This window comes from Lutra lutra, chromosome Y (genome assembly GCF_902655055.1).
Source record: "Lutra lutra chromosome Y, mLutLut1.2, whole genome shotgun sequence".
Taxonomy (NCBI): Eukaryota; Metazoa; Chordata; class Mammalia; order Carnivora; family Mustelidae; genus Lutra; species Lutra lutra.
Window position 1 is genome coordinate 2,161,574 of NC_062297.1, and position 23,570 is coordinate 2,185,143.

The 23,570-nt window shown below is 33.7% G+C and overlaps 1 protein-coding gene across 1 annotated transcript in view; it reads right to left on the bottom strand.

Annotated features, from left to right (window-relative positions):
- Window positions 1-23,570, bottom strand: part of LOC125092635 (cullin-4B-like) — a 139,865-nt gene that overhangs the window by 111,668 nt on the left and 4,627 nt on the right. Inside the window, exons 3-11 of the mRNA XM_047717030.1 lie at window positions 22,971-23,086; window positions 15,029-15,132; window positions 14,719-14,788; window positions 11,798-11,871; window positions 10,939-11,101; window positions 10,743-10,830; window positions 9,285-9,369; window positions 8,660-8,727; window positions 3,898-4,016 (exon numbers count right to left, since the gene is read on the bottom strand). Of these exons, the coding sequence (XP_047572986.1) occupies window positions 3,898-4,016; window positions 8,660-8,727; window positions 9,285-9,369; window positions 10,743-10,830; window positions 10,939-11,101; window positions 11,798-11,871; window positions 14,719-14,788; window positions 15,029-15,132; window positions 22,971-23,086 (887 nt within the window). The remainder of the gene's footprint in view (window positions 1-3,897; window positions 4,017-8,659; window positions 8,728-9,284; window positions 9,370-10,742; window positions 10,831-10,938; window positions 11,102-11,797; window positions 11,872-14,718; window positions 14,789-15,028; window positions 15,133-22,970; window positions 23,087-23,570) is intronic.

Sequence of the window (23,570 nt, forward strand, 5' to 3'; positions counted from 1 at the left end):
AAATAACATGCAAGACCACAGAAATACAAACAATTACTGGAAGAAAAGGACATATAAACTACTAACACTTAAAGAGCAAAAAATTGTAAACTTGAGAAGCCTGATAACCAGTAAAGAAACTGAACAAGCAATCAGAACATCTTTTCAAGAAACAAAACATCCAAGAACACGTGGCTTCACAGGTACATTTACCAAAAACTTAAAGAAGAGTTAATACCTATTTTTCTCAAACTATTCCAAAAAATAGAAAAGGAAGGAAGACTTACAAATTCATTCTATGTGGCCAGATAAAGACTCCACTCAAAAATAGAAGTATAAGCCAATATCCCTGACGAACATGGATGCAAAAATTCTCAAAAATACTAGAAAACTTAATCCCAACAATACATTAAAAGAATCATTCACCATGATCAAGTGGGATTTATTCCTGAGCTGCAGGGGTGGTTCAATGTCACAAATCAACCAACATGATACGCCACATCAGTGAAGGATAAAACCATATGATCTTTTCGCTAGACACAGAAAAAGCATTTGACAAAGTACAACATCCATTCATGATAAAAACCACCAACCAAAGTAGGTTTTCAGAGGGAACATGCCTCAACATAATAAAGGTCAATTATGAAAAACCCACAGCTAATATTATCAAGAGATAAAACTGACAGCTTTTCTTCAACAAGATAGGGATGTCTCTACTCTCACCACTGTAATTTAACACAGTACTGGAAGTCCTAGCCACAACAATAACACAAAGAAATAAAAGACAAGCAAATCGGCAAGGAAGAAGTCAAACTTTCACTCTTTGCAGATGACATAATACTCTAGCTACAAAACCTGAAGGATTCCACCAAAAAACTGCTAGAAAGGATATACAAAATTCACTAAGGTTGCAGGATACAAAATTGACATACAGAAATCTGGAATAGTGAAGCAACATAAAGAGAAATTAAGGGAAGCACCACCATTTATAATTGCACTCAAAAAGAGCAAGATACCTAGGAATAACCTCACCAAAGAGGAAAATGATCTGTACTCTGAAAACTGAAATTGAAGAGGACACAGTGAAATGGAAAAAAAAAATTCCATGCTCATGGACTGGAAGAGCAAATATTGTTAAAATGTCTATTCTACCCAAAGCAATCTATACATGTAATGCAATCCCTATCAAAATACCACCAGCATTTCCCAAAAAGCTGGGACAAACCTTAAATTTGTATGGAATCACAAAAGACCCCAAATGGGCAAAGCAGGCTTGAAAAGAAAAACTGGTGGCATCATAGTTCTGGACTTCAGACTATACTACAAAGATGTAATGATTAATACAGTGTGGTACTGGCACAGAAAACAGAGGCATAGCTCTAAACGGAACAGAACAGAAAACACAAAAATGAAGTCACAATTATATGGTGAATTAACCTTCAACAAAGAAGGAAATATTGAATTAGTGTCTTCAACAAATGGGTGTTGGGAAAACTGGACAGCAACGTGGAAAAGAATGGAACTGGACCACTTTCCTACACCATACACAAAAATATAATAAAAATGGATGAACAACCTAAATGTGAGACATGAAACCATCAAGATCCTGGGAAAGAACATAGGCAGTAACTTCTTTGACAGCAGTCTTAGCAACTGTCTTCTAGATAGGTCTCCTGAGGTAAGGTAAGAAAAGTAAAAATAAATTATTGGGACTTCATCAAAATAGAAAGCTTCTGCATAGCAAAGGAAATAATCAACAAAACTAAAAAGCAACCCATGGAATGGGAGAAGATATCTGCAAATGATGTATCTGATAAACAGTTAGTATCCACAATATATAAAGAACTTAAAACTCCACACCAGAAAAATGAATACTCTAATTAAAAATGGGCAGAAACATGAATAGACATTTTCCCAAAGATACCCAGATGGCTAACAAACACATGAAAAGACACTCAACTCACCCATCAACAGGGAAATTACAAATCAACCCCACAATGGGACCATATTACACTGGTCAGAGTGGCTAAAATTAACTAGCCAGGAAACAACACATGTTGACAAAGATCAGAGAGAGAGGAATCCTCTACCACTGTTGGTGGGAATGCAAACTGGTGCAGCCACTCTGGAAAACAGTACAGAGGTTCCTCTAGATGTTAAAAATAGAGCTACTCTACGACCCAGCAATTGAATTACTAGGTATTTACCCAAAAGCAATTGAACTACTTGGTATTCACCCAAAAACACTCATTCAGAGTGATACATGCACCCTGATGTTTGTTTACATTGTTTACATTGCTTACAATAGCCAAACTATGCAAACAGCCCACATGTCCACTGACTTTGAAAGGAAAAAAATGATGTGATACGCACACATGCACACATGAGCACACACACACACATATGCATGCATACGTGCATGCATACACACACACACACACACACACACACACACACACACACACACTGGAATATTACTCAGCCATAAAAAAGCATGTAATCTTGCATTTGCAATGACATGGATGGAGTTACAGCAAAATAAGTCAGAGAAAAGGAAATACCATATGATTTCACTCATATATGGGATTTTTTTTTTTAATCATATATGGGATTTAAGAAACAAAACAAATGAGCAAAAGGCAAAAATGAGAGAGAGGGGTAAATCTGGAAAAAGACTCTTAAATCTAGAGTAACAAAACAAGATGACAACCAGAGGAAAGGTGGGTGAAGGATGAGTTGAACAGGTGATGGGGATTAAGAAGTGTACTTGTGAGGAGACTGGGGTGTTGTATGGAAGTGCTTAATTGCTAAAGTGTATACCCGAAACTAATATTACACTGTATGTTAACTAACTGGAATTTAAGTTAAATTTTTAAAAGAAAAACTATTCCCAATACCTGTCCCCAAAAAGTTGGGAACCAAAAGGTGGGAATGATCCAAATGTCTGTCCACTTATAAAATGACAAGCACAATGTGGTGCAGATACACAACAGAACATATCAGCCACTAAAAATAATGAAAGAGTGTCAAAACATATTGAACATCCTAAGTAAAGGAATCCAGAAAAAAGCCCACATATTGTATGATCAATTTCTAGGAAATACCCAAACTGACAAATCAGAATAGACAGAAAGTTGATGAGTAGTTGCTGGGGGATCTGGGAAGAAAATAAGGAGAGTAACTTACAATGGGTGTTGGGTTTCTCTAGTAGATAACAGAACATACTCCAGAGCTAAATGGTGATGGTTGAGGAAACCAGCACCCATTAAGCAGCAATTCCTTTTATCTTCCCATCCCAACCTCTGACAGTTACTAAGCTACTTTCTGTCTATCTGTCTCTATGTATGCTGTCTGTATGTATATACTAAATGCCACTAAACTGCATACTTTAAATGGTGAACACAGTAAATTTTATGTTATTTGTTATTCACCACATACAAAACTTTATTAATTATTCATTGAAAAACACTGAGCTGCTGAAAACACTGGGCTGGTGAAGGACTCCCTTTGATCTTTAGGGTAAGAAAGCTGCCCTCCCTCTCTGCTTCCCTAAAACATTTTATGTTTACAGTCTCTTTCAATAATTGTTGTTATTAAACAAGAGACTAAAACTGTGAGGTGATAAATAAATAAATATGAGGTAGGAAAGCAAAATAAAATGTTACACCAATAAATGATGTTCCCATCCGTCCCCTTCAAAAAGGAAATATTATTTGGGGCAGGGTGGGGCTTTATAAACAGAGAAAAAAGGAGTTTTAAGAAAGTTTAAAATACAGATACTTTGTGAATTTCAAGTCAGTAAACATTTCTTAGATAAGAAGATAAAAATTTCTAGAGTAAAAGTACAATACATTATTGGAGTGGGAAAACAAACCATAAACAATCTAAATTATTTTTCAATTATATCTTCTTTAGTACCTTTATATAATCAATCCAGTGTTGGAGAAGAACTTGAACTCCACAGTCTACCCTACTAAACAGTTGATAAAGTAGAGACAAATCCTCAATCCTGTTTTCATCAAGAAGATAGCATAAACCTGATTATTAGAAACATGAAGACAAAGTCAGCAATATAAATATCCACCTCAAATATATGTTAAGTGATTATTTTGAGATTATTACATTAAGATACTCAATTAAAAATAGTACACTCCTAAACCATACAAATGATAGTAATAACAATAAGTTTATTTTAAGCAATAATCAGATGGATAATGAAAAAAAATTATGCCTCTGAACAATTTTTTTATTCTCATAACTGCTAGCTTTGTAAACCACTGTATATTTCAAATTATTGCCCCAAAATATGTTATATATATATATTTTTAAATTTTTATTTATTTATTTGAGAGAGAGCATGAGAAGGGGAAGGGTCAGAGGGAGAAGCAGACTCCCCATGGAGCTGGGAGCCTGATGCGGGACTCAATCCCAGGACTCCAGGATCACGACCCGAGCCAAAGGCAGCCGCCCAACCAATAAAAAACAATACAGTAAACAAGTTTGTAGTACCGACACTAGTGTGCAGGAAAAATGAGAAATTTTAAATTCTAATTTAAAAATTAGTAATTAGAAACACTAAATATCGATTAACTACCAAGGTATTGATTTTTACATGAGAAGAGAAATAAGTTAGAGATGATCAAGTCCAAAAAGGATGCTATACAGTGTATCCAAATACATTAACAAATCTAATCACTGAATAAGTAAATAAATGTAAAAAAAATCCCAGAATGCAAAGGATATATAGGAATATATTTGTTTCTGCAAAGTAATTTGCTCAGCATCAGAATATATTAACATTACCTCATCACAAATAAACTGAATAAACCTTCACTGTCCAAAGAAACTTTCTGCCAACTCTGTTTCTTGGAACTATATGTATCATAGTTAACATATATCAGTAAGGTAAGATCAATAATATAAGGCTTTAGAATTTTATCAGCATTCCTCAACTTCAAAGATCTAAAAACTCTATTTTACTTTAGTTCAGTTCTCACTTCCCACTGTGTTGTTGATAAACTCCTACCTTTCTAATCAATCCACACTATCAGAATAACAATTTAGTATGGTTTGTGTGAAGGGTTAAGTCTTTTGGTATTTTAAATTTAAATTTAGTAAAAAAAAAAAAAAAACATAAGATGAGAAAAGATATAATGATGACATGTTAGATTATGGATTTTCATCGACTTTTCTGATTATCAAAGTAAACACTAATGGTCAACTGAAATTTTTCAATCATTAAATAGTCACTGGTTGTTCTAAAATGCATGGGGTGATGACTGTCCAATTTCATTAATATATGTATTAAAACAGTTTAATTTTATGGTATAAAAATTATATTATCTCATTTTTTTTAAAAGAGGACAAACATTGCCAGTGAAATACTTTTTGAATTTAGAAATAGGATCCTTAAAAATAGGAAATCCTTCCTTAAAAATAGGAAATCCTTAAAAATCTTTAAAAATAAGAAGAAAATCTAAACGTTCTGCATTTGGGGCCTCAATTTACTTTTATAAATCTCTACTTTCAATTTACATCATAAGGAATGTTGGTGTTTGTTCCCTTTGCAAAGGGAACATGGTGTGTAAGCAATTTATTCCATAAATGAAAAGAAATCTGATAAATTTATTAAATTGTCTTCTAAACAAAACCAAATAAAGCTAAAGACAATAAGGACCACCCCCTTTTCTTTAAGATAACAAATTTCTGGTTTATTTCAATTGTATACACATACTCAAGACTTCTTTGGATTTATTCTCTACTCACCCTATAAACAAAGAGACCCCCTTTTTAGTAGAAACCCACCTGTCGTTTTTTTTTTTTTCCCTTGTGGTTTCTTCAAAAATGTGTTTAAAAACATTAGTACCTAATTCTATAAAACTGTTTGAGTGCCTTTTAAAGTTCCTGGATTACTATTCTGAGTGGGCAAATGTTATATATTCTAACTGGAAAATACAAGTAAGTCCTCCTATTTTGGTAAATCTAAGAAATAAAGGAGAAAAATGGTGTGAGGCTTGTAAACCATCCATGATATCAGCTTCCAGTGCTAAAGCTGTTAGGAAATTTAATTTATTTTATTCACAGAACACAAACCATTAGTGCAAAACAAGAAAAAGCACTAATTAAAAATTTAAAAAAGGAAAATGCTAATCAAAGTTCATATAGTTGTATGTTTGTGTGTGTAAAGGTTAAAAGGGATATTTATGCGGTGCTAATAACCTTGGGTTTTTTTTCTATTCACAAATCCATTATAAAATCTAGTCAATCCTTTATGTAGTTTTTTAACTTTGCTTTAGGGCACCTGGGTGGCTCAGTGCTTTAAAACCTCTGCCTTTGGCTCAGGTCATGATCCCAGAGTCCTAGAATGGAGCCCTGCAGCATCGGGCTCTCTGCTCAGTGGGGAGCTTGCTTCCTCCTCTCTCTGCCTGCCTCTCTGCCTGTGATCTCTGTCTGTCAAATAAATAAAATCTTAAAAAAAAATAAAAAATAAAAATAAATAAAATAAACCATAACAACTTAAGATTTTAGATAACTGTGACTTGAGTAAAGTGTAAAAGTTGGTGTTGAATGAAAGAGCATTTTCAGAGTGTGTGCAAAAAGCTGAGTTTCAGGATCATCACAACCGATAAATATGCTCAGATTATGCTCAAGTTACTTAGGAAAATGAATGCTAAATAAAACTTTTATCTCTTTTACTAAAACTATTTTTTTTTAATTTCAGGAGAAGTCTTCCAAGTTCCCTTATATAGTAAATCAAATTAATTATTCTAATGGTAATTCTGAGTCAAATTGAATTTGACTTACAAACTAAATTTTCCAAATATATTTATGGCCAGACCAGAAAGCTGCCCAACATCACTGCTCCCCCAGTCACTGTGGGATCAGAGCAAGGCGCCAAGTAGCTTGTATGCAGCCCTACTAATACTGTCATGAGAAGCTCCAGGGGAAGCCATGCAGCCTGAGCCAGTCTGCAAGCTTCAAATCTGCAGTTCCGAGGTGCTTGAGAAAGGCACTGCCCAGTGTGGAGGGCTAAAGATGCCCCTGAGGCATAGCAAGCAGTTCAAGTAGGTTGCTTATTTTTAATAAATCTCTTTTTATGTGAATGTACATCTAACATGGAAAAAAACTCAGTATTTGTGTTTTCCCTACTCTATTTTATATTTCTCTTATAAAAAAAATTGTTAAATTTTAGTTTATCTGCTTACAAGTCACTTCAAGTGGTAATAATTAAACATGATAACTAAATATGTAGGTTAAGAGTAAAACTTAAAGTTATAGAACAGTTTGGATTAACAGTTGAAATCAAGTCCTTGCCCAATGATAAAATTACCTTAATTAATGCAATAATCTCTCTTCTTAACCATAAAGCCAGGTCTCCCTCTCTCTCTACAAAGTTACTAGAATATTCTCCTACATGCTCTTTCTTTTTTTTTTTTTTAAGATTTTTTTTTAATTTATTTATTTGACAGAGAGAGATCACAAGTAGACAGAGAGGCAGGCAGAGAGAGAGAGAGAGAGAGAGAGGGAAGCAGGCTCCCTGCTGAGCAGAGAGCCCGATGCGGGACTCAATCCCAGGACCCTGAGATCATGACCTGAGCCGAAGGCAGTGGCTTAACCCACTGAGCCACCCAGGTGCCCCTACATGCTCTTTCTGCTCAAAAATATTTCAGTCATATCTATAATATAACCCAACTGTTCAAGAAGCCAATGTGATCAATTACATCTACTCTCTCCAGATTAAAACCAACATTCATCGTTCTCTAATAAAAATCTTTTCAGGATACTTCAGCAACACTGACACTCCCTTTTTATCCTAATTATGCCTAAATCTTCTTCTTGGTTGGAGGTCGCTAGGCAGACTCTCCTTTTCTTTAAAAAACAAAACAAAACAAAACAAAATAAAACAAAACATTTATTTAGTTATTTGAGCGATAACATGCCCATTCACGAGGGGAGAAGATCAGAGGGAAAGACCCTTCAAGCAGACTCCTTGTGTTGAGCCTGGAAGTGTGAACTGGTAAGTGGGACGGGACAAAGACGAGGATATCTGGACCCTGAAATCACAACCTGAGCCTAAACCAAGAGTCCCATGAAACTTAACCAGCTAAGCCACCCAGTGACCTCCAGGCTCTCCTTCTATGTTGTGCTTCTTTTCAACATTAGGTTTTAGTTTACATGCACTCACTTAGTAAGGCTTTCCAAAGATGCATTCACCCTGTATCAAGACCACCACTTTTGTACCAGGAAGAAAACACTCAATACATATTTATTGAATAAATGATAACCTTATGGGGAGAATGGGAAAACACCAGAAGGAAAACAAAACATGTGCTCCAGAGAATCTGTAATCTAAGGTTTTAAAACACCAGAAAAATGTATTATATTATTAAATTACATTAAATAGTGTAATTCATTTTTCAAATGCCAGCCAAAAAAAAAACCCTCCACCACATTACTATTTTGAGGCATATAAATAACTCTCATTTAGTATTCTTAACTTTAAAAACCCGACTAAACTTTACATGACACAAACTACTTTTGCAAATGAGAATAAAAATTATATCTCATTTCATATATATCACTTCCAAAGATGTATAACACAGAATACAATAATTAAATTTAAAAATGAAAAAAATTAAATTTTTCCTTACTATTTTGTTAGACATATCTGTTCATTTACCTTTCTGAAGAACTGCTGATAAATGTTCACCTAGAAGCTGCTTTTCTACAATAGCAATTAGTAGCTTCCTGTTTAAGAACAAAATTTTAGATTACTAAAAGATTCTCATACTGGAGAGTTAAAACTACTCCCCAAGAGGGTAGTAACTTTGTTATCAATTTTGATATCTTAAGTTATTACTCATGTATCATTCCATAAAATTGCTATTTCTGATGGTCTTAATCATCTTCAGTAAGATTGAATTTTATTGCATCAACTTCTCCTGATTTTAAAAATCACCTGTAATCATTACCTAATTGGAGGAAATTAGGTAATAACAGATACTGAGTTTACATAAAAAATATTCTTTCATCTATTATTCAACAAGATCAACAACAAATTTTCCTACATTGGCTCCCCAAAAACTTGAAAAACAAACTTAACAAAGAAATTTGTTAGGCATTCCCATTACTTTGATACAAATGAAGAAGTGGGGGAGGAACTAAGCAAAAAAAAGAAAGAAATTTATGATTTCGTCTTACCATATGATATGATACCATATGATAATTATTAATCTCTTTAAATAGATCTTAAAGTATAATAAATATATAATCATATATATAATTATGTAATACGTAATTCTTACTGTGTGTTAAGGTGCAGGTAGGTTCTAACTCTGTCTACCTCTTCTTCTAAGAGCTTCTGGATATGGTAAAGACACCCAGGAATCTGAAAAAAATATTTTAAGTTTCCTATTTCTAAGAATCATAAGAATTAAAGCACAAAAGTTACAAATAAAAATAAGCAAGCAGGCAAATATAAATATCCCTGTCTTAAATCAGTTTAGTTTCATAAAGACACAGTTACATGCTCCGTTCATTTTTATATAATCAGAATCCCAAGAACTATACAACAGAGTATAATTTGTAATTGGAAATGTTGTGGTTTGAAACTAAATATAAGTACAACAAAACCACAAAATACTCAAGCAAAGGGCTGCCAGAAATGAAAAGAGAAACTAAAATTTCGACAACAGCTGGTGACATCAGTAGCTGGTGGCATATATGTATATGCTATATAGTATACATAGGATGTACACATGTGATCATAAAATGATATATACGATAAGATATAAAAATAGGATATGATATATCTTATACAGTTATACATATCTTATATATAAGATAAACATCTTATATATAAGAAAAATAATGGATAGGGTGCCAAGATAAAAAGATAAATAATGGATAGAGCACCAAGACAAAAACCAGCAAGGACACAGAAGACTTTAACAACACTAAACAAGAACTAACAGGCCTTTGCAAAACACCCCCCAACAGAATACACATTCTACTTAAGCACACATGGAGCATTCAGCAAGACAGAACCCCTCAAACCACAAAACAAGCGAATGTATTTAAAAAGAATGGAATCATACAAATCATACCCAAAAATTATACCATGTGTGCGCATTTACTCACAACCTGAGTGAAAATGGGATATTTTGAGAAATTCCCAAATTTGAGAAATTTGAGAAATTCACAAATATGTGGAAATTAAACATGACATTTCTCAACAACTAATATATCAAAGAAGAAATCAAGAGGGAAACTAAGAAGTACTTTAACGTGATTGAAAATAAAGCCAGAATGTACTGAAAATTAAGGATTACAGCTTACATATTATTACATGGCAATTTATAGTTGCAAATAACTAGATTTGAAATGGAAAGATCTTAAAACAATAACCTAACTTTTTTTAACCGAATTTTCTACTCAAGACACTAGGAAAAGATCAAACTAAACCCGAAGCAAGCAAAAAATAACAGTGTGGCATTTAATGAAATAAAAATGAGAAAATCAACCAGAAAAAAAAAAAAAAAAAAAAAGAGCTGGTTCTTTGAAAAGGTCAACAAAACATAAAATTTTAGCACAACTGATGAAGAAAAGAAAAAACAAGTGTCAGTAAAAAAAAATATGTCAAAATATATACAGGAATTATAAACATCTCATTGGAGATGGAGAACCATCTCCACAAGGATTTAATGATCTGTTCTACAGATAATGAAAGAATTTATAATTGTCATCTTGATTTCAAGTACCTCCTTTTTTTTGCATTATCTTCCTTCCCTCTGCTGCATAGAACTGGCTTGTTTCTTCTAAGAATTTATTCTCAAATGACTCTTGGTAAATCTAAGATGCAATATATTAAAAAAAAAAAAAACCTCAGTTAAAACCTGTCTTTAAAATATCAGGTTAGAAATTAGTTTTCAATTTAACTAAACTTAAAGAATTACTTACCTGTAGATCAGAAAGCATAGCTAAAAGCCTTTGAATCAGACATCGATCAATCATTTCACCATTTCTTTCTTTTTCAATCAACAGAAGAATTCCATCTATGATCCTGTTGTGAACATTCTGATCACAAATTATATATGATTTAAATAATTCAAGGCCCATGTCCCTGAAACAATGACAACAAAATAAAAACCCGCCTAAATAAATAATATTTTTGAGACCCTGTAAATTTGTTCTCTTTTTTTTGCCATCCCTATATTTTCTTATAGGGATGCACTTCTCCACACACAAAAGAAAATATACTGTGATGTAAAGTTCATTCTATCTACAGTTGGCTAAATTCTTCTATTTTGTTTTTGATGGTCTGAAATCAATCAAAATAAATAAGATTTCAGAGTATATTAAGTATACTGGATATCATGCATAATTCCATAATTAAAAATAAAAACATAAAATAAAATTTAGGATGACTCCAAAGCTCCTACAATCACCCTATTTTAGATTTTTCAGCCTTCATTAACACAATTTAGTATCAATTTACTGACTTTCTAGTGTTATTAATAATAAAGTATATGAAATATGATGTTATCCTAGAATATATCTTAGAATTTGTGTGTTTCTGAAATAAGATAGTTTATTAACAGAGATCAATTAAAAATTGACGTATAATCTGTGTTACTGTGTAATCAAATATAATTTCAAAACATTTTTGTTTCATGATAAATATAGAGAAATATAGATTTTTGAAATTATTTTTGAAAGTTTATAAATTTATCTTACTAGGTCTTCTTTCAGTTAGGAGAAAGAAAAGTGATCACAAATTACATACAACAATTTTTCAAGTAATTAATTGTATCCTTACCAAATGGAAGACAACATCGAAATTTGAGAAACATAAGTTCTATCTAGGAACAGAAAAATGTTCCTGATCATGCTCTGTCAGAAATAAAACAAAGATAAAACATTATGTCTGAAAAATTTTGGGGTTAAATTATTAATTCTTAAGAAAAGCACATTATTTATAAACATCACTATCAATCTATAAATCAAACCTGGTCAGTAGTGTATTTATTTATCTCGGAAAGAGAACCTTTCATATTTTTCATTTTTTTTTCTACATTACTAGTTGTTAAAAAATAAAGATTAATGGAGATATATAAATAAACCTTACTCACATAGCTTACTCATGTAGAAACTAAGAAACAATAGAAGATTAGAGGACAAAAATAAAAGAGAGCTAGAGTTGTGGATAATAAAACAAGAAGAAATATGAGGAATTAACAGGAATACCTACCTAGGACCAAGGCTATGTACAAATACAAGATCTTATGCTTTTTATTTGAAGACACACAGAGTAACAAGAGAATTCTTTACTCTGAATATAATGGTTGTGTATAAATTAATTGCAAAGTGAGCATATACAGCAAATACCAGTTCTCAAATACTCATCTCAAGACTCCTTTATATTTTTAAAGAGTATTGATGAAACCAGAGAATTTTCACTAGTGTCTTATCTGCTAATATCTGCTGTACTAGAAAAACAAAATGAAAAAACACTAAGGATTAAATTTGGTGATAAATTTAGTTACAAAAATTCAGTGAATTTGTTAAGAAATAAGTTTTTAGTCATTTCAATTTTAAAACAGTAATTGCCAAAGGATATGAGCTTTCACTTATAATATGAATAAATTTTAGAAATCTAATGTAAAGCAAGGTGGTGAAAATAAACACCCTCTATACTGAAAAACACTTGAAAGTTAATGAAATCCTTAAATGTTCCAGTAATTATGTGAGGTGATGAAGGTGTTAACTAGTGCTACTGCAGTGATCATTTTGCAGTATATAAATGTATCAAATCATCACACTGTATATCTTAAACATGCACAAGGCTATGTCTCAATTTTATCTCAGAAAATGTGTAAAGAATTCATCATGTAAAAAAAGAAATAGAGCATTAATAATTTAAATACACCTTTATGTATAACACAAACTTGCTTTCATAAACAGATGGGGAAAACCAAATGAGAAACAAGAGAAAACCAGAGAGGTAAGAAAGAGATAAGATCCTGAAAAGTACGAAAATAGTGACAAATATCTTAAACGACGACTAAGAATTTTCCCAGGAAGTATTTTCCAGCTTATCTGGTCCAATGTTGCATGGAGTAACAAACATACATAGCATGCTTGTTTCCCCTTACATACAATCCTTCAAACTGGATCAAAAACCCAGAAAGATGGCCTAAATATGGTCTTTCATTTTTGTGGCAAGTTCACGATCTCTATAAATAATGTGATTAAATTAATAAGATTTTAAAATATGCTTGTACAATCTTAACTTTGGCAATGATTGTACTCACAGATAATTTGTTTTTAGAAAATATGTACTTTTTTGCTTTAACTTAAAACATTTATGGCATCTCTTTGCTGAATCCCCTTGGAGCTCTGCACAGAGCTTTTGGAAGTGTTACAGGATGGGGTAATTACGCTGTCCAGAGAATCTTGTCATGTAACAGCGCTGCATGAGATTAAGGAGATTGATAGTTGCATGGTTAACAGCCTTGATTTTGAGCCAAGACTCATGATTACTTTTCTAAGTAAGTGTGAAGACTAGAAAGCTGTGATGTGGTAGTCATCTATATGACTAAGGAGGATATGAGAGAGAATCGGAAATGAGTGAGAATGGGTTTAACAACTCCAAACAATCAGTTAAACAGTTAAAGTTCACATCCCTCTCCCTTTGAATTCCTGTAAAATAAGCTCCACAAGAGGCAGAGAGTTTAGCTTTTTCTTCTTATGGAGGCAGCCAAAGATTTTGCTGTCAGAGTAAGGGGACCTATGTCAGCTCCTGTTCTGTCTCAGGGGCAGGGACAACCAAGAGTAAGAGGAACTTTTGGAGTTGATATGCTTGTTCACTATTGATTGTGGTGGTGGCTTCCCAGGGGTATAAATATGTCAAAACTTACTGAACTTAGGCTCAAGTAAGTATCTGTGGCCTATCATATATCAGTTATGCCCCAATAAAGATGTCTTCAAAAAGAACCATAAAAAAAATCAGATAAGTACTTTCATGTCATAATTCATGTGGGCCATCCCTTTTATATTTTAAAAAATATAAATTCTTATCACTATTTTAAAAAATATGAAGAGTTTATTCTAGCTGTCTTTATGTAAGAAACTGGGAAAAACGCTTTCTATCAGTGAAGATTTAAATTCACAGTTTTGTTTTCAAACATTAAATAAAAATTTAAAACTTGTAGTAATATTATTAACTCATTAAATTATCTCATAGTTTATTATGCCAAAATTGAAAAGCGACCACAATTTGCATCAATTTTCATCCTCAAAACACATAAATATCTTATGTCAATATATTTAAATCAGTTTATCTGTCTAATTTAGTATAATTTCCTTTGTTATAGCTCCAATTCCTTTATTGCACATTCCCTTGTATATTCAAACCTCAGATGATAAATTACTAATATCGGGTAGTACCCAATCTGGCATATATTTTGTGACATTCATTTAATCTCAAATTAATGCTAAATACTACTATATCTAAAATATAATTACCTCTTTGAAAAAAAATTTTTTCCAAACTGTAGGCAAACCAGTAAATTACAGTTGAAATTTTAAAGAACTAAGAATAGACTTCTACCATAAAATCCTTTCCAAATTTGCTTTTAAATAAAGCATGAGTCACTACACTTTGTATTATTTCTTTTATAGACCATCTAACATTCCATAATAATTCTCTTAACTAAAAATACAATTTCTACAAACTACCATTTGTCTGCCATGATTTTGCCAGCATTTATCCATTTTCTTTAGAAAAGGGCCAGTATCCAAAGAATACATGAAGTAATGTTAAGAAAAAGCTTTTATCTAAAACTGACACACATTCTGCAAATGGAAGATACAACTTCCAAGACAGTACTTGGTAAAACTGATTAATGCTAACTGTAAATCCAAGCATCTCTACATCTTACACAAACAAAATTAATCCCATATGCCAAATTAATTATTCCACTCAACAGATACTGACATGGAAATTGGACAAAATAGGAAAAACAACGCAAAGGGGGAAAAAGGATACTCTCTGAACTGATGAATTTCTGCTTTGATGTGCTGTTCACAAAGCTGCTTCAACTGTTTATATAAGTTTGCAGATAAATTGTAGGAGCAAAGATTTTCAACACTCTGAAAATTAAAAATGTATACGTGTAAGTTGAAAAAACAAAATACAGTTTAAATTACTGCTTCCACCTTTATTGATAATATTGAAAATGGAGTATGAATTTCATATGAATTTATAAATAAATAGGAATTTAACGACTATTAAATAATAAAAAAGATATTTCAGCATTTATAATTCAGAAAATGTATTTAAAATTCTTCCATCCAAATCAGTATATACAAACCCATTCTTTTTTTTTTTTTTTTATAAACATATATTTTTATCTCCAGGGGTACAGGTCTACGAATCGCCAGGTTTACACACTTCACAGCACTCACCATAGCACATACCCTCCCCAATATCCATAACCCCACCCCCCTTTCTCGACCCCCCTCCCCCCATCAACCCTCAGTTTGTTTTGTGAGATTAAGAGTCACTTATGGTTTGTCTCCCTCCCAATCCCATCTTGTTTCATTTATTCTTCTCCTACCCCCTCAACCCCCATGTTCTATCTCCTCTCCCTCATATCAGGGAGATTGTATGACAGGCCCCTCCCCCAGAAGATCAACGGGAAACCCAGCCAGGACCAAGTTCACCTACCAAGGAGTGCAGTTTCAATACCAAGGAGAGCGGCGGAATTCCAGAGGAGAAGAAAGCAAAGCATGGAACTCATGGCTTTCTCCCCATGATTTTTTAGCCTTGCAGTTAATTTAATTTTTTTTCTTTTTCAATTTTTTTTTCTTTTTCTCTTCTTCTGCTAAATTTTTTTAACTTTTACCGTTTTCTTTTTTAACGTTTTTTTAAATAGTTTATCTAATATATATATATATTTTTCCTCTTTTTATATTTTTTCTTTATCGGCTTTCTTTTTTTAATAGTTTCTTTTTTTTTTTTCTTTTTTCTTTCTGAACCCCTTTTTATCCCCTTTCTCCCCCCTCACGATTTGGGATCTCTTCTGATTTGGCTAAAGCATATTTTCCTGGGGTTGTTGCCACCCTTTTAGTATTTTACTTGCTCCTTCATATACTCTTATCTGGACAAAATGACAAGGCAGAAAAATTCACAACAAAAAAAAGAACAAGAAGCAGTACCAAAGGCTAGGGACATAATCAATACAGACATTGGTAATACGTCAGATATAGAGTTCAGAATGACGATTCTCAAGGTTCTAGCCGGGCTTGAAAAAGGCATGGAAGATATTAAAGCAATCCTCTCGGGAGATATAAAAGCCCTTTCTGGAGAACTAAAAGAACTAAAATCTAACCAAGTTGAAATCAAAAAAGCTATTAATGAGGTGCAATAAAAAATGGAGGCTCTCACTGCTAGGATAAATGAGGCAGAAGAAAGAATTAGCGATATAGAAGACCAAATGACAGAGAATAAAGAAGCTGAGCAAAAGAGGGACAAACAGCTACTGGACCACGAGGGGAGAATTCGAGAGATAAGTGACACCATAAGACGAAACAACATTAGAATAATTGGGATTCCAGAAGAAGAGGAAACAGAGAGGGGAGCAGAAGGTATGTTGGAGAGAATTATTGGAGAGAATTTCCCCAATATGGCAAAGAGAACAAGCATCAAAATCCAGGAGGTTCAGAGAACCCCCCTCAAAATCAATACAAACCCATTCTTAAGCAGTCATTCTAAGTACCCAGTCACCATAATTAACTCTTTAAAATTTAAAATAATTCCCTCACATTAGTTGGTTAAACCATAAGTTAAATCACATCTTACCTTTCAGAATATTTAAAAGGTTATAATCTTTGTATAAAATTTATTTTTTTTCCTTTGAATAAAATTTAAAAATTAAGAAGTGAATTTAAGATAATGAATAAAATAATTACACCCATACACAATTTTATCAAGTGTGGCTTAAAATGCCTGTAAAAACAATTTAAAAACCACTTTATTTATATTAAAATACACTCCACTGACCTCTGGAGTGATGTCATCAAAAATGGTGGAAAACTCAACTCGCCATTAAATTAAAAAAAAAAAATTAGACCAGCAAAACTATCAGATCAATTTTTTCAGAGCTCTGGAATCTCACCAAAACCCTTAAATCAAAGGAACATTTAACAAAGAAAAACCTGCTACATTTCAGTAACAGAGACTTCTGGTGTTAACTTACCCACCTAGCATGGTGAAAACCTAGTGCCAGTATGGTTTACTAGTTATAGTAAGGAAGAAATACAGACTTTGTTTGCAATGAACTATAAATGTATTTTGACTCTGGAGTCTGCCTTTACACTTTCTGCCTTGAGTCTTCAAGCAAAAGGACTAAACTGGGGACTTTATCAAAAAGTGTAAAGACGGATATACTACCTCAGTCATCTAAGGCAAGAGATAACAAACAGGACGAGTAGCACACAAGTGAAATCTTAGAAAGAATCAGAGTTTGGGAAAGAAGTACAAAAACATTAGTGCTTTGAAAATTCCTGTGTATGCCAGAAAAATCAAGAAGGCCGTACATTTCCTAGAACATTCTTAGAAAAGAGCTGAAGAGACCCTAATTTCACGTTAGGCTTACATCTAGGATACACCCAAATATAATGAAAGAAATCTAAGAGTTTGAATAGCAGGGCTAACCAATGAAGGAATGCCCCAATACAAATGTAATCTTCAAGAGCAGAGAAAATTTTGGGGTTTTTTTTTTTTTGGCTGTAATATTTAGTATATCTCAATAAAATAAGTAGCTAACCACTATGCTAATGGAACAAGGGCCACACATGACAAAGAAAAAAAGTCTAGAAAAGTGATTAAAATCAAACAAACAAAAAAAAAACCAAAAAACAAAAGCAATAACAACAAACTGTGGGAAAGGGATGGAGCTGCTTTCCAGAGTTGTCATAATACAACTGGATGTTTTGAATTAAAAAGAAAAAAAAAATCTCTGGGCGGGGGGTGGGGGTAAGATGGCAGAGAACTAGGGCACCTTAACTAGCCTCCTTCCTCAAACACAGCTAAATAAATATCAACTCTTTCTGAACACCCCAGAATTCAACTGGAAGTCTTCAAGAACAAAGCTGCACAACTACAAACATAGGAAACAACCGCTGGAAGCTTCTTACAACAAGCTGACAAAAACACACCTAGGATCTAGCTTTCTTTATTTATTTTTGAAATTTTCAAAAAATTTTAATTACATTTTACTTTTTTTCCCCTCCAAAATTACAAGATGGAAAAATTCAGCCCAAAAGAAAGAACTGGAAGAAATGTTGGCCAGGGGTTTAATCAATACAGATATAAGTAAAATGTCTAAATTAGAATTTAAAACCGCAATTGTAAGGTTACTAGCTGGGCTTCAAAAAGGCATAGAAGACACTAGAGAATCCCTCACTGTATAGATTAAAAGAGCTAAAATCTAGTCAAGCCAAAATTAAAAATGCAAAGACTGAGATGCAATCCCAAATGGATGATGCCATCACAATGATGGATGAGTCAGACCAATGAATCTGTGATACAGAAGATAAAATTATGAAATATGAGAAGAAAAGAAGAGGGAAACAAAGAATCATGAAGGTAGACTTTCAGAACAAACTCAGCGGCTTTCTAAAATAGAGTAATATTCATATCGTAGGTGTCCCAAAAGGTGCAAAAGAGAAAAAGAGGCAGAAAGTTAATTTGAGCAAAAATATTTTTTTGAGAGAGCAGAGAAAGTGCACAGACAGGGAGGGGCAGGTAGAGGCAAGAGGCAGGTTAGAGGGAGGAGGAGAGAGAATCTTAAACAGGCTAAGCACACCAGCACAGAGTCCAGTGTGTGGCTTAATCTCATTACCATGAGATTATCACCTGGACCAAAATCAAGAGTCAGACACTTAAACAGCTGAGCCACTCAGGCATTCCTAGTTGACCAAATTATAGCTGAAAACTTTCCTAATCTGGGGAAGGACACAGACAACAAAATCCAAGAAGCACTGTGAACTCACATTAAATTCTACAAAAGCCAATCACGGCCATGGCAGTCATAGTCAAATTCACAAAATACAAGAGCCCTGAGAGCAGCAAGGGAAAATAGTCCTTAATTTATAAGGGAAGACAAATCAGATTCACAGCATACCTGCCCACAGAAACATGCCAGGTTAGAAGAAAGTGGAAGGATATATTCAACCTACTCAATGGGAAAAACATGCAGCCAAGAATATTTTATCCAGTAAGCTTGTCAATTAGGATAGAAGGAGAGATAAAATTTCCTGACAAATACAAACATTATAAGATATTGTGAGCAAATTATATGGCAACAAGCTTGGCAACCTGGAAGAAATGGACAAGTTTCTAGAAACATACACACTACTGGGACCCCTGGGAGGCTCAGTCAATTAAATGGCTGACTTCAGCTCAGGTCATAATCCCAGGCTCCTGGAATTGGGTCCCACAATGGGCTCCTTGCTCAGTGAGGAGCTTGTTTCTCCCTCTGCCTGCTCTGCCTGCTGCTCCGCCTGTTTGTGCTCTCTCTCTCTGACAAATAAATAAATGAAATTTTTAAAAAAGGAGAAAGCGGGGCGCCTGGGTGGCTCAGTGGGTTAAGCCGCTGCCTTCGGCTCAGGTCATGATCCCAGGTCCTGGGTTCTAGCCCCACATCGGGCTTTCTGCTCAGCAGGGAGCCTGCTTCCTCCTCTCTCTCTGCCTGCCTCTCTGCCTACTTGTGATTTCTCTCTGTCAAATAAATAAATAAAATCTTTAAAAAAAAAAAAAAAAGGAGAAAGGAAGGAAGGAAGGAAGGAACAAACTACCAAAACTGAAACCAAAAGGAATAGAAAATTTGAACATATCCATAACCAGCAAAAAAAATTGAATCAGTAATCCTGATTCAATCTCCCAACAAACAAAAGTCCAGACCAGATGGCCTATAAGGGAATTCTACTAGATATTTAAAGAAAAAGTAATACTTATTTGTCTGAAACTGTTCCCAAAAAATAGAAATGGAAGAAAAACCTCCAAATTCCTTCTAAGAGACCAGCATTACTTTGATTCCAAAACCAAAGACCCCATGTAAAAGGAGAATTACAGGTCAATATTGCTGATGAACACAGATGCAAAATTTCTCAAGAAGTTATAGCAAACTGAATTTAACAGAACATTAAAAGAATTATTCAGTATTACCAAGTGGGATTTATTCCTGGGCTGGAGAAGTGGTTCAATCAATAGCTTACACCACTCTCCATTAAGGAAAGTATTAGAATCATATGGTCCTCTCAGTCGATGCAGAAAGAGCATTTGATAAAATATGGCATCCACTCTTTAACAAATCTTCAACAAAACAGGTGTAGATGGAACACACCTTGACACCTTAACATAAGGCTATATACAAAAGACCCACCACTATTATCATTATCAATGGGGAAAAACTGAGAGCCTTTCCTCTACAGTCAAGAACAAGACAAGGATGTAACATAGTACTGGAAGCAATATGACAAGAAAAACAGAAAAAAAGAGAGAGAGAGCAAAAGAAATAGAAGAGAAAGAGAGAGAGAGAGAGGGAGGGAGGGAAGAAAGGAGGAAGGAAGGGAGGGAGAAAGGGAGGAAGAAAGGAGGAAGGAAGGAAGGGAGGGAGGGAGGGAGGGAGGGAGGGAGGGAGGGAAAGAGAGAGAGAGAGTAAGAAAGAAAGGGAGATAAAGAAAGAAAGAAATCCATCCAAAACAGCAAGGAAGAAGCCGAAGTTTTGTTATTTGCAGATGACATGATACTCTGGTAGAAAACCCAAAACTCCACTCAAAAGTTGCCAGAAGTAATACCTGAATTCAGCAACTCAAAAGTTTCCAGAAGTAATACCTAGACATAAAATCAATGCACAGAAATCAGTTGTATTTCCCTACACCAATAACGAAGCAGCAGAAAAAGAAATCAAGGAATCAATCAATTTGCAATTGCACCAAAAACAGTAAGGTATATTACCAAAGAGATAAAAGAAGTTAAAGATATGTACTCCAAAAACTATAGCAAACTTATGAAAGAAACTGGAGAAGACAAAATAAATGGAAAAGCAACCCAGATTCATGGATTGGAAGAATAAACTTTGTTAAAATATCTGTAGTACCAAGAAGAAAAAAAAAGTCTATAGTACCCAAAGCAATCTAGACATTTTAAGCAATCCCTATCAAAACATCACCAGCATTTTTCACAGAGATGAAACAATCCTAAAATTTATATGGAACCACAAAAGATCTTGAATATCTAAAGCAATTCTGAAAAACAGAAACAAAACTGGAGGTATCATCATTCCTGTTTCCAAGCTATATTAACAAAGCTATAGTCATCAAGACAGTAGGGTACTACAAAACAAAACAAAACAAAACAAAAACCAGTACGGTATAGTCACAAAAACAGAGAAACGGATCAATGAAACAGAAGACAAAACCTACAAAAGGACCATAACTCTGTGGCTAACTAATCATCACCAAAGCAGGAAAGACTATCCACTATCCAGTGGAAAAAAAGTACTGTCAACAACTGTTATTGAGAAAACTAGACAGCCATGTGCAGAAGAATGAAACTAGAGTACTTTCTTACATCATAAGCAAAGATGAATTCAAAACTGATGAAAGACCTAAATGTGAACAGGAAACCAATCAAAACCAGGCAGCAACCTCTTTGATCCCAGCCACAACAAAGTCTTACTGTACAGGTCTCCAGAGGCAAGGCAAACAAAAGCAAAAATGAACTACTAGGACTTCACTAAGATAAAAAAACTTTTGCACAGCAAAGGAAACAAACAACAAAACTAAGAGGCAACCTACAGAAGAGGAGAAGATATTTGCAAATGACGTGTATAAGGGTTAATATCCAAACTCTATAAGGAACTTCTCAAACTCAAATCCCCCAAAAAACAAATAATCTAGTAAAGAAATGGGAAGACATGAATAGAAACTTTTCCTAAGAAGATATGCAGATGGCTCCAGACACATGAAAAAATGATGGACATCACTCATTATCAGGGGAATACAGATCAAAACCACAAGGAGATACCACCTCACACCTGTCAGAATGGTTAAAATTAGCAAAAGAAACAACAGGGGTTGGCAAGGATGTGGAGAAAGGGGAGTCCTCTTGGACTGCTGGTGGGAATGAAAACTGGTGCAACCACTCTGAAAGGCAGCATGGAGGGTCCTTAAAAAGTTAAAAATAGAACTAACCTACAATCTAGCAACTACACTCCTAGATATTTACCCAGGAGATACAAAAATACAGATTCAAAGGGGTACATGCACTCTGTTGTTTATAGATGCATTATAAAAAATAGCCAAACTATAGAGAGAGCCAAATGTGCATTGACTGATTAATGGATAAAGAAGAGAGGTATATTTACAATAGAAAATTATTCAGTCATCCAAAAAAAAAGAAAGAAAAAGAAAAGAAAGGAACAAAAGTCTTGCCATTTGCAGCGATGTGGATAGAGCTAGAGAGTGAAAAAGTCAGGTAGAGACACATGCCACATGATCTCATTCATATGTGGAATTTAGGAAAGAAAACAGAGGAACATATGTGAAAAGAAATAGGAAAACAAATGTTAAGAGACACTAACAATAAAAATCAAACTCTCTCTCTCCCATTTCAACAAAAAGCTTTTCTAGACTCTTTTTAAAGTAAGAAAAATGTACACAAGACTCTGCTAAATTAAACTGAATTATAATAACTTGAAGAGTGAGAATATATACATGAAAGCACAGTGTACCCAGCATAATTGAAGCTAAATAAATCCATCAGATATAAATAAAGAAATTGAACTGCATGATTGTAAACTATGATGGATTCCATTACAATGCATGATGACAAAAGATCCAAGCAAATATAATACAATTATTAATATAAATCCTGACTTCATTATGATTAATGAGTACTTATATCCAAAAATGACACATACCTGATAGAGTTCTTCCAAGCTGTATTTAACACAGATATTGTTCTGGATAGCATGTACAGCTTCTTTTAATTTTTGCCATGTTCCTTCAGTATAGTTTTCTAGTATCAAAGGTTTATCTAAAAAATTAACACAAGATTATGGAGCAAAATGTTTGGAGGACAATGTCAAATACTATAAAATGTAGTATCATTTAAGTATCATACATTTAAGACAAATTTATTTTAAACACATATGTTGATACCATTCAGTGGGTAAAAATAGTCTCCTCAACAAATGGTACTAGGACAACAAGATACCCACATTTCAAAAGAATGAAGAAAAACTGCTATCCTAATATATTCAAAAAATAATTCAAAATCAAAGGCCTAAATATAAATATGAAAGCATAATCTATAAGGCTTTCAGTAGAAAACACAGGGATAAGTCTTCATGAGCTTGGATCTTGCAATAGATTCATACATAACACCTCAGGTATGAACATTAATTTATTGGAGAGATCATTAAGTTGAAATGTAAAATTTCTGTGTATCAAAGGAAAATCAAGAAAGCAAAAACACAACCCTCAGCATATGAGAAAATATTCATTAATCATATAACTGG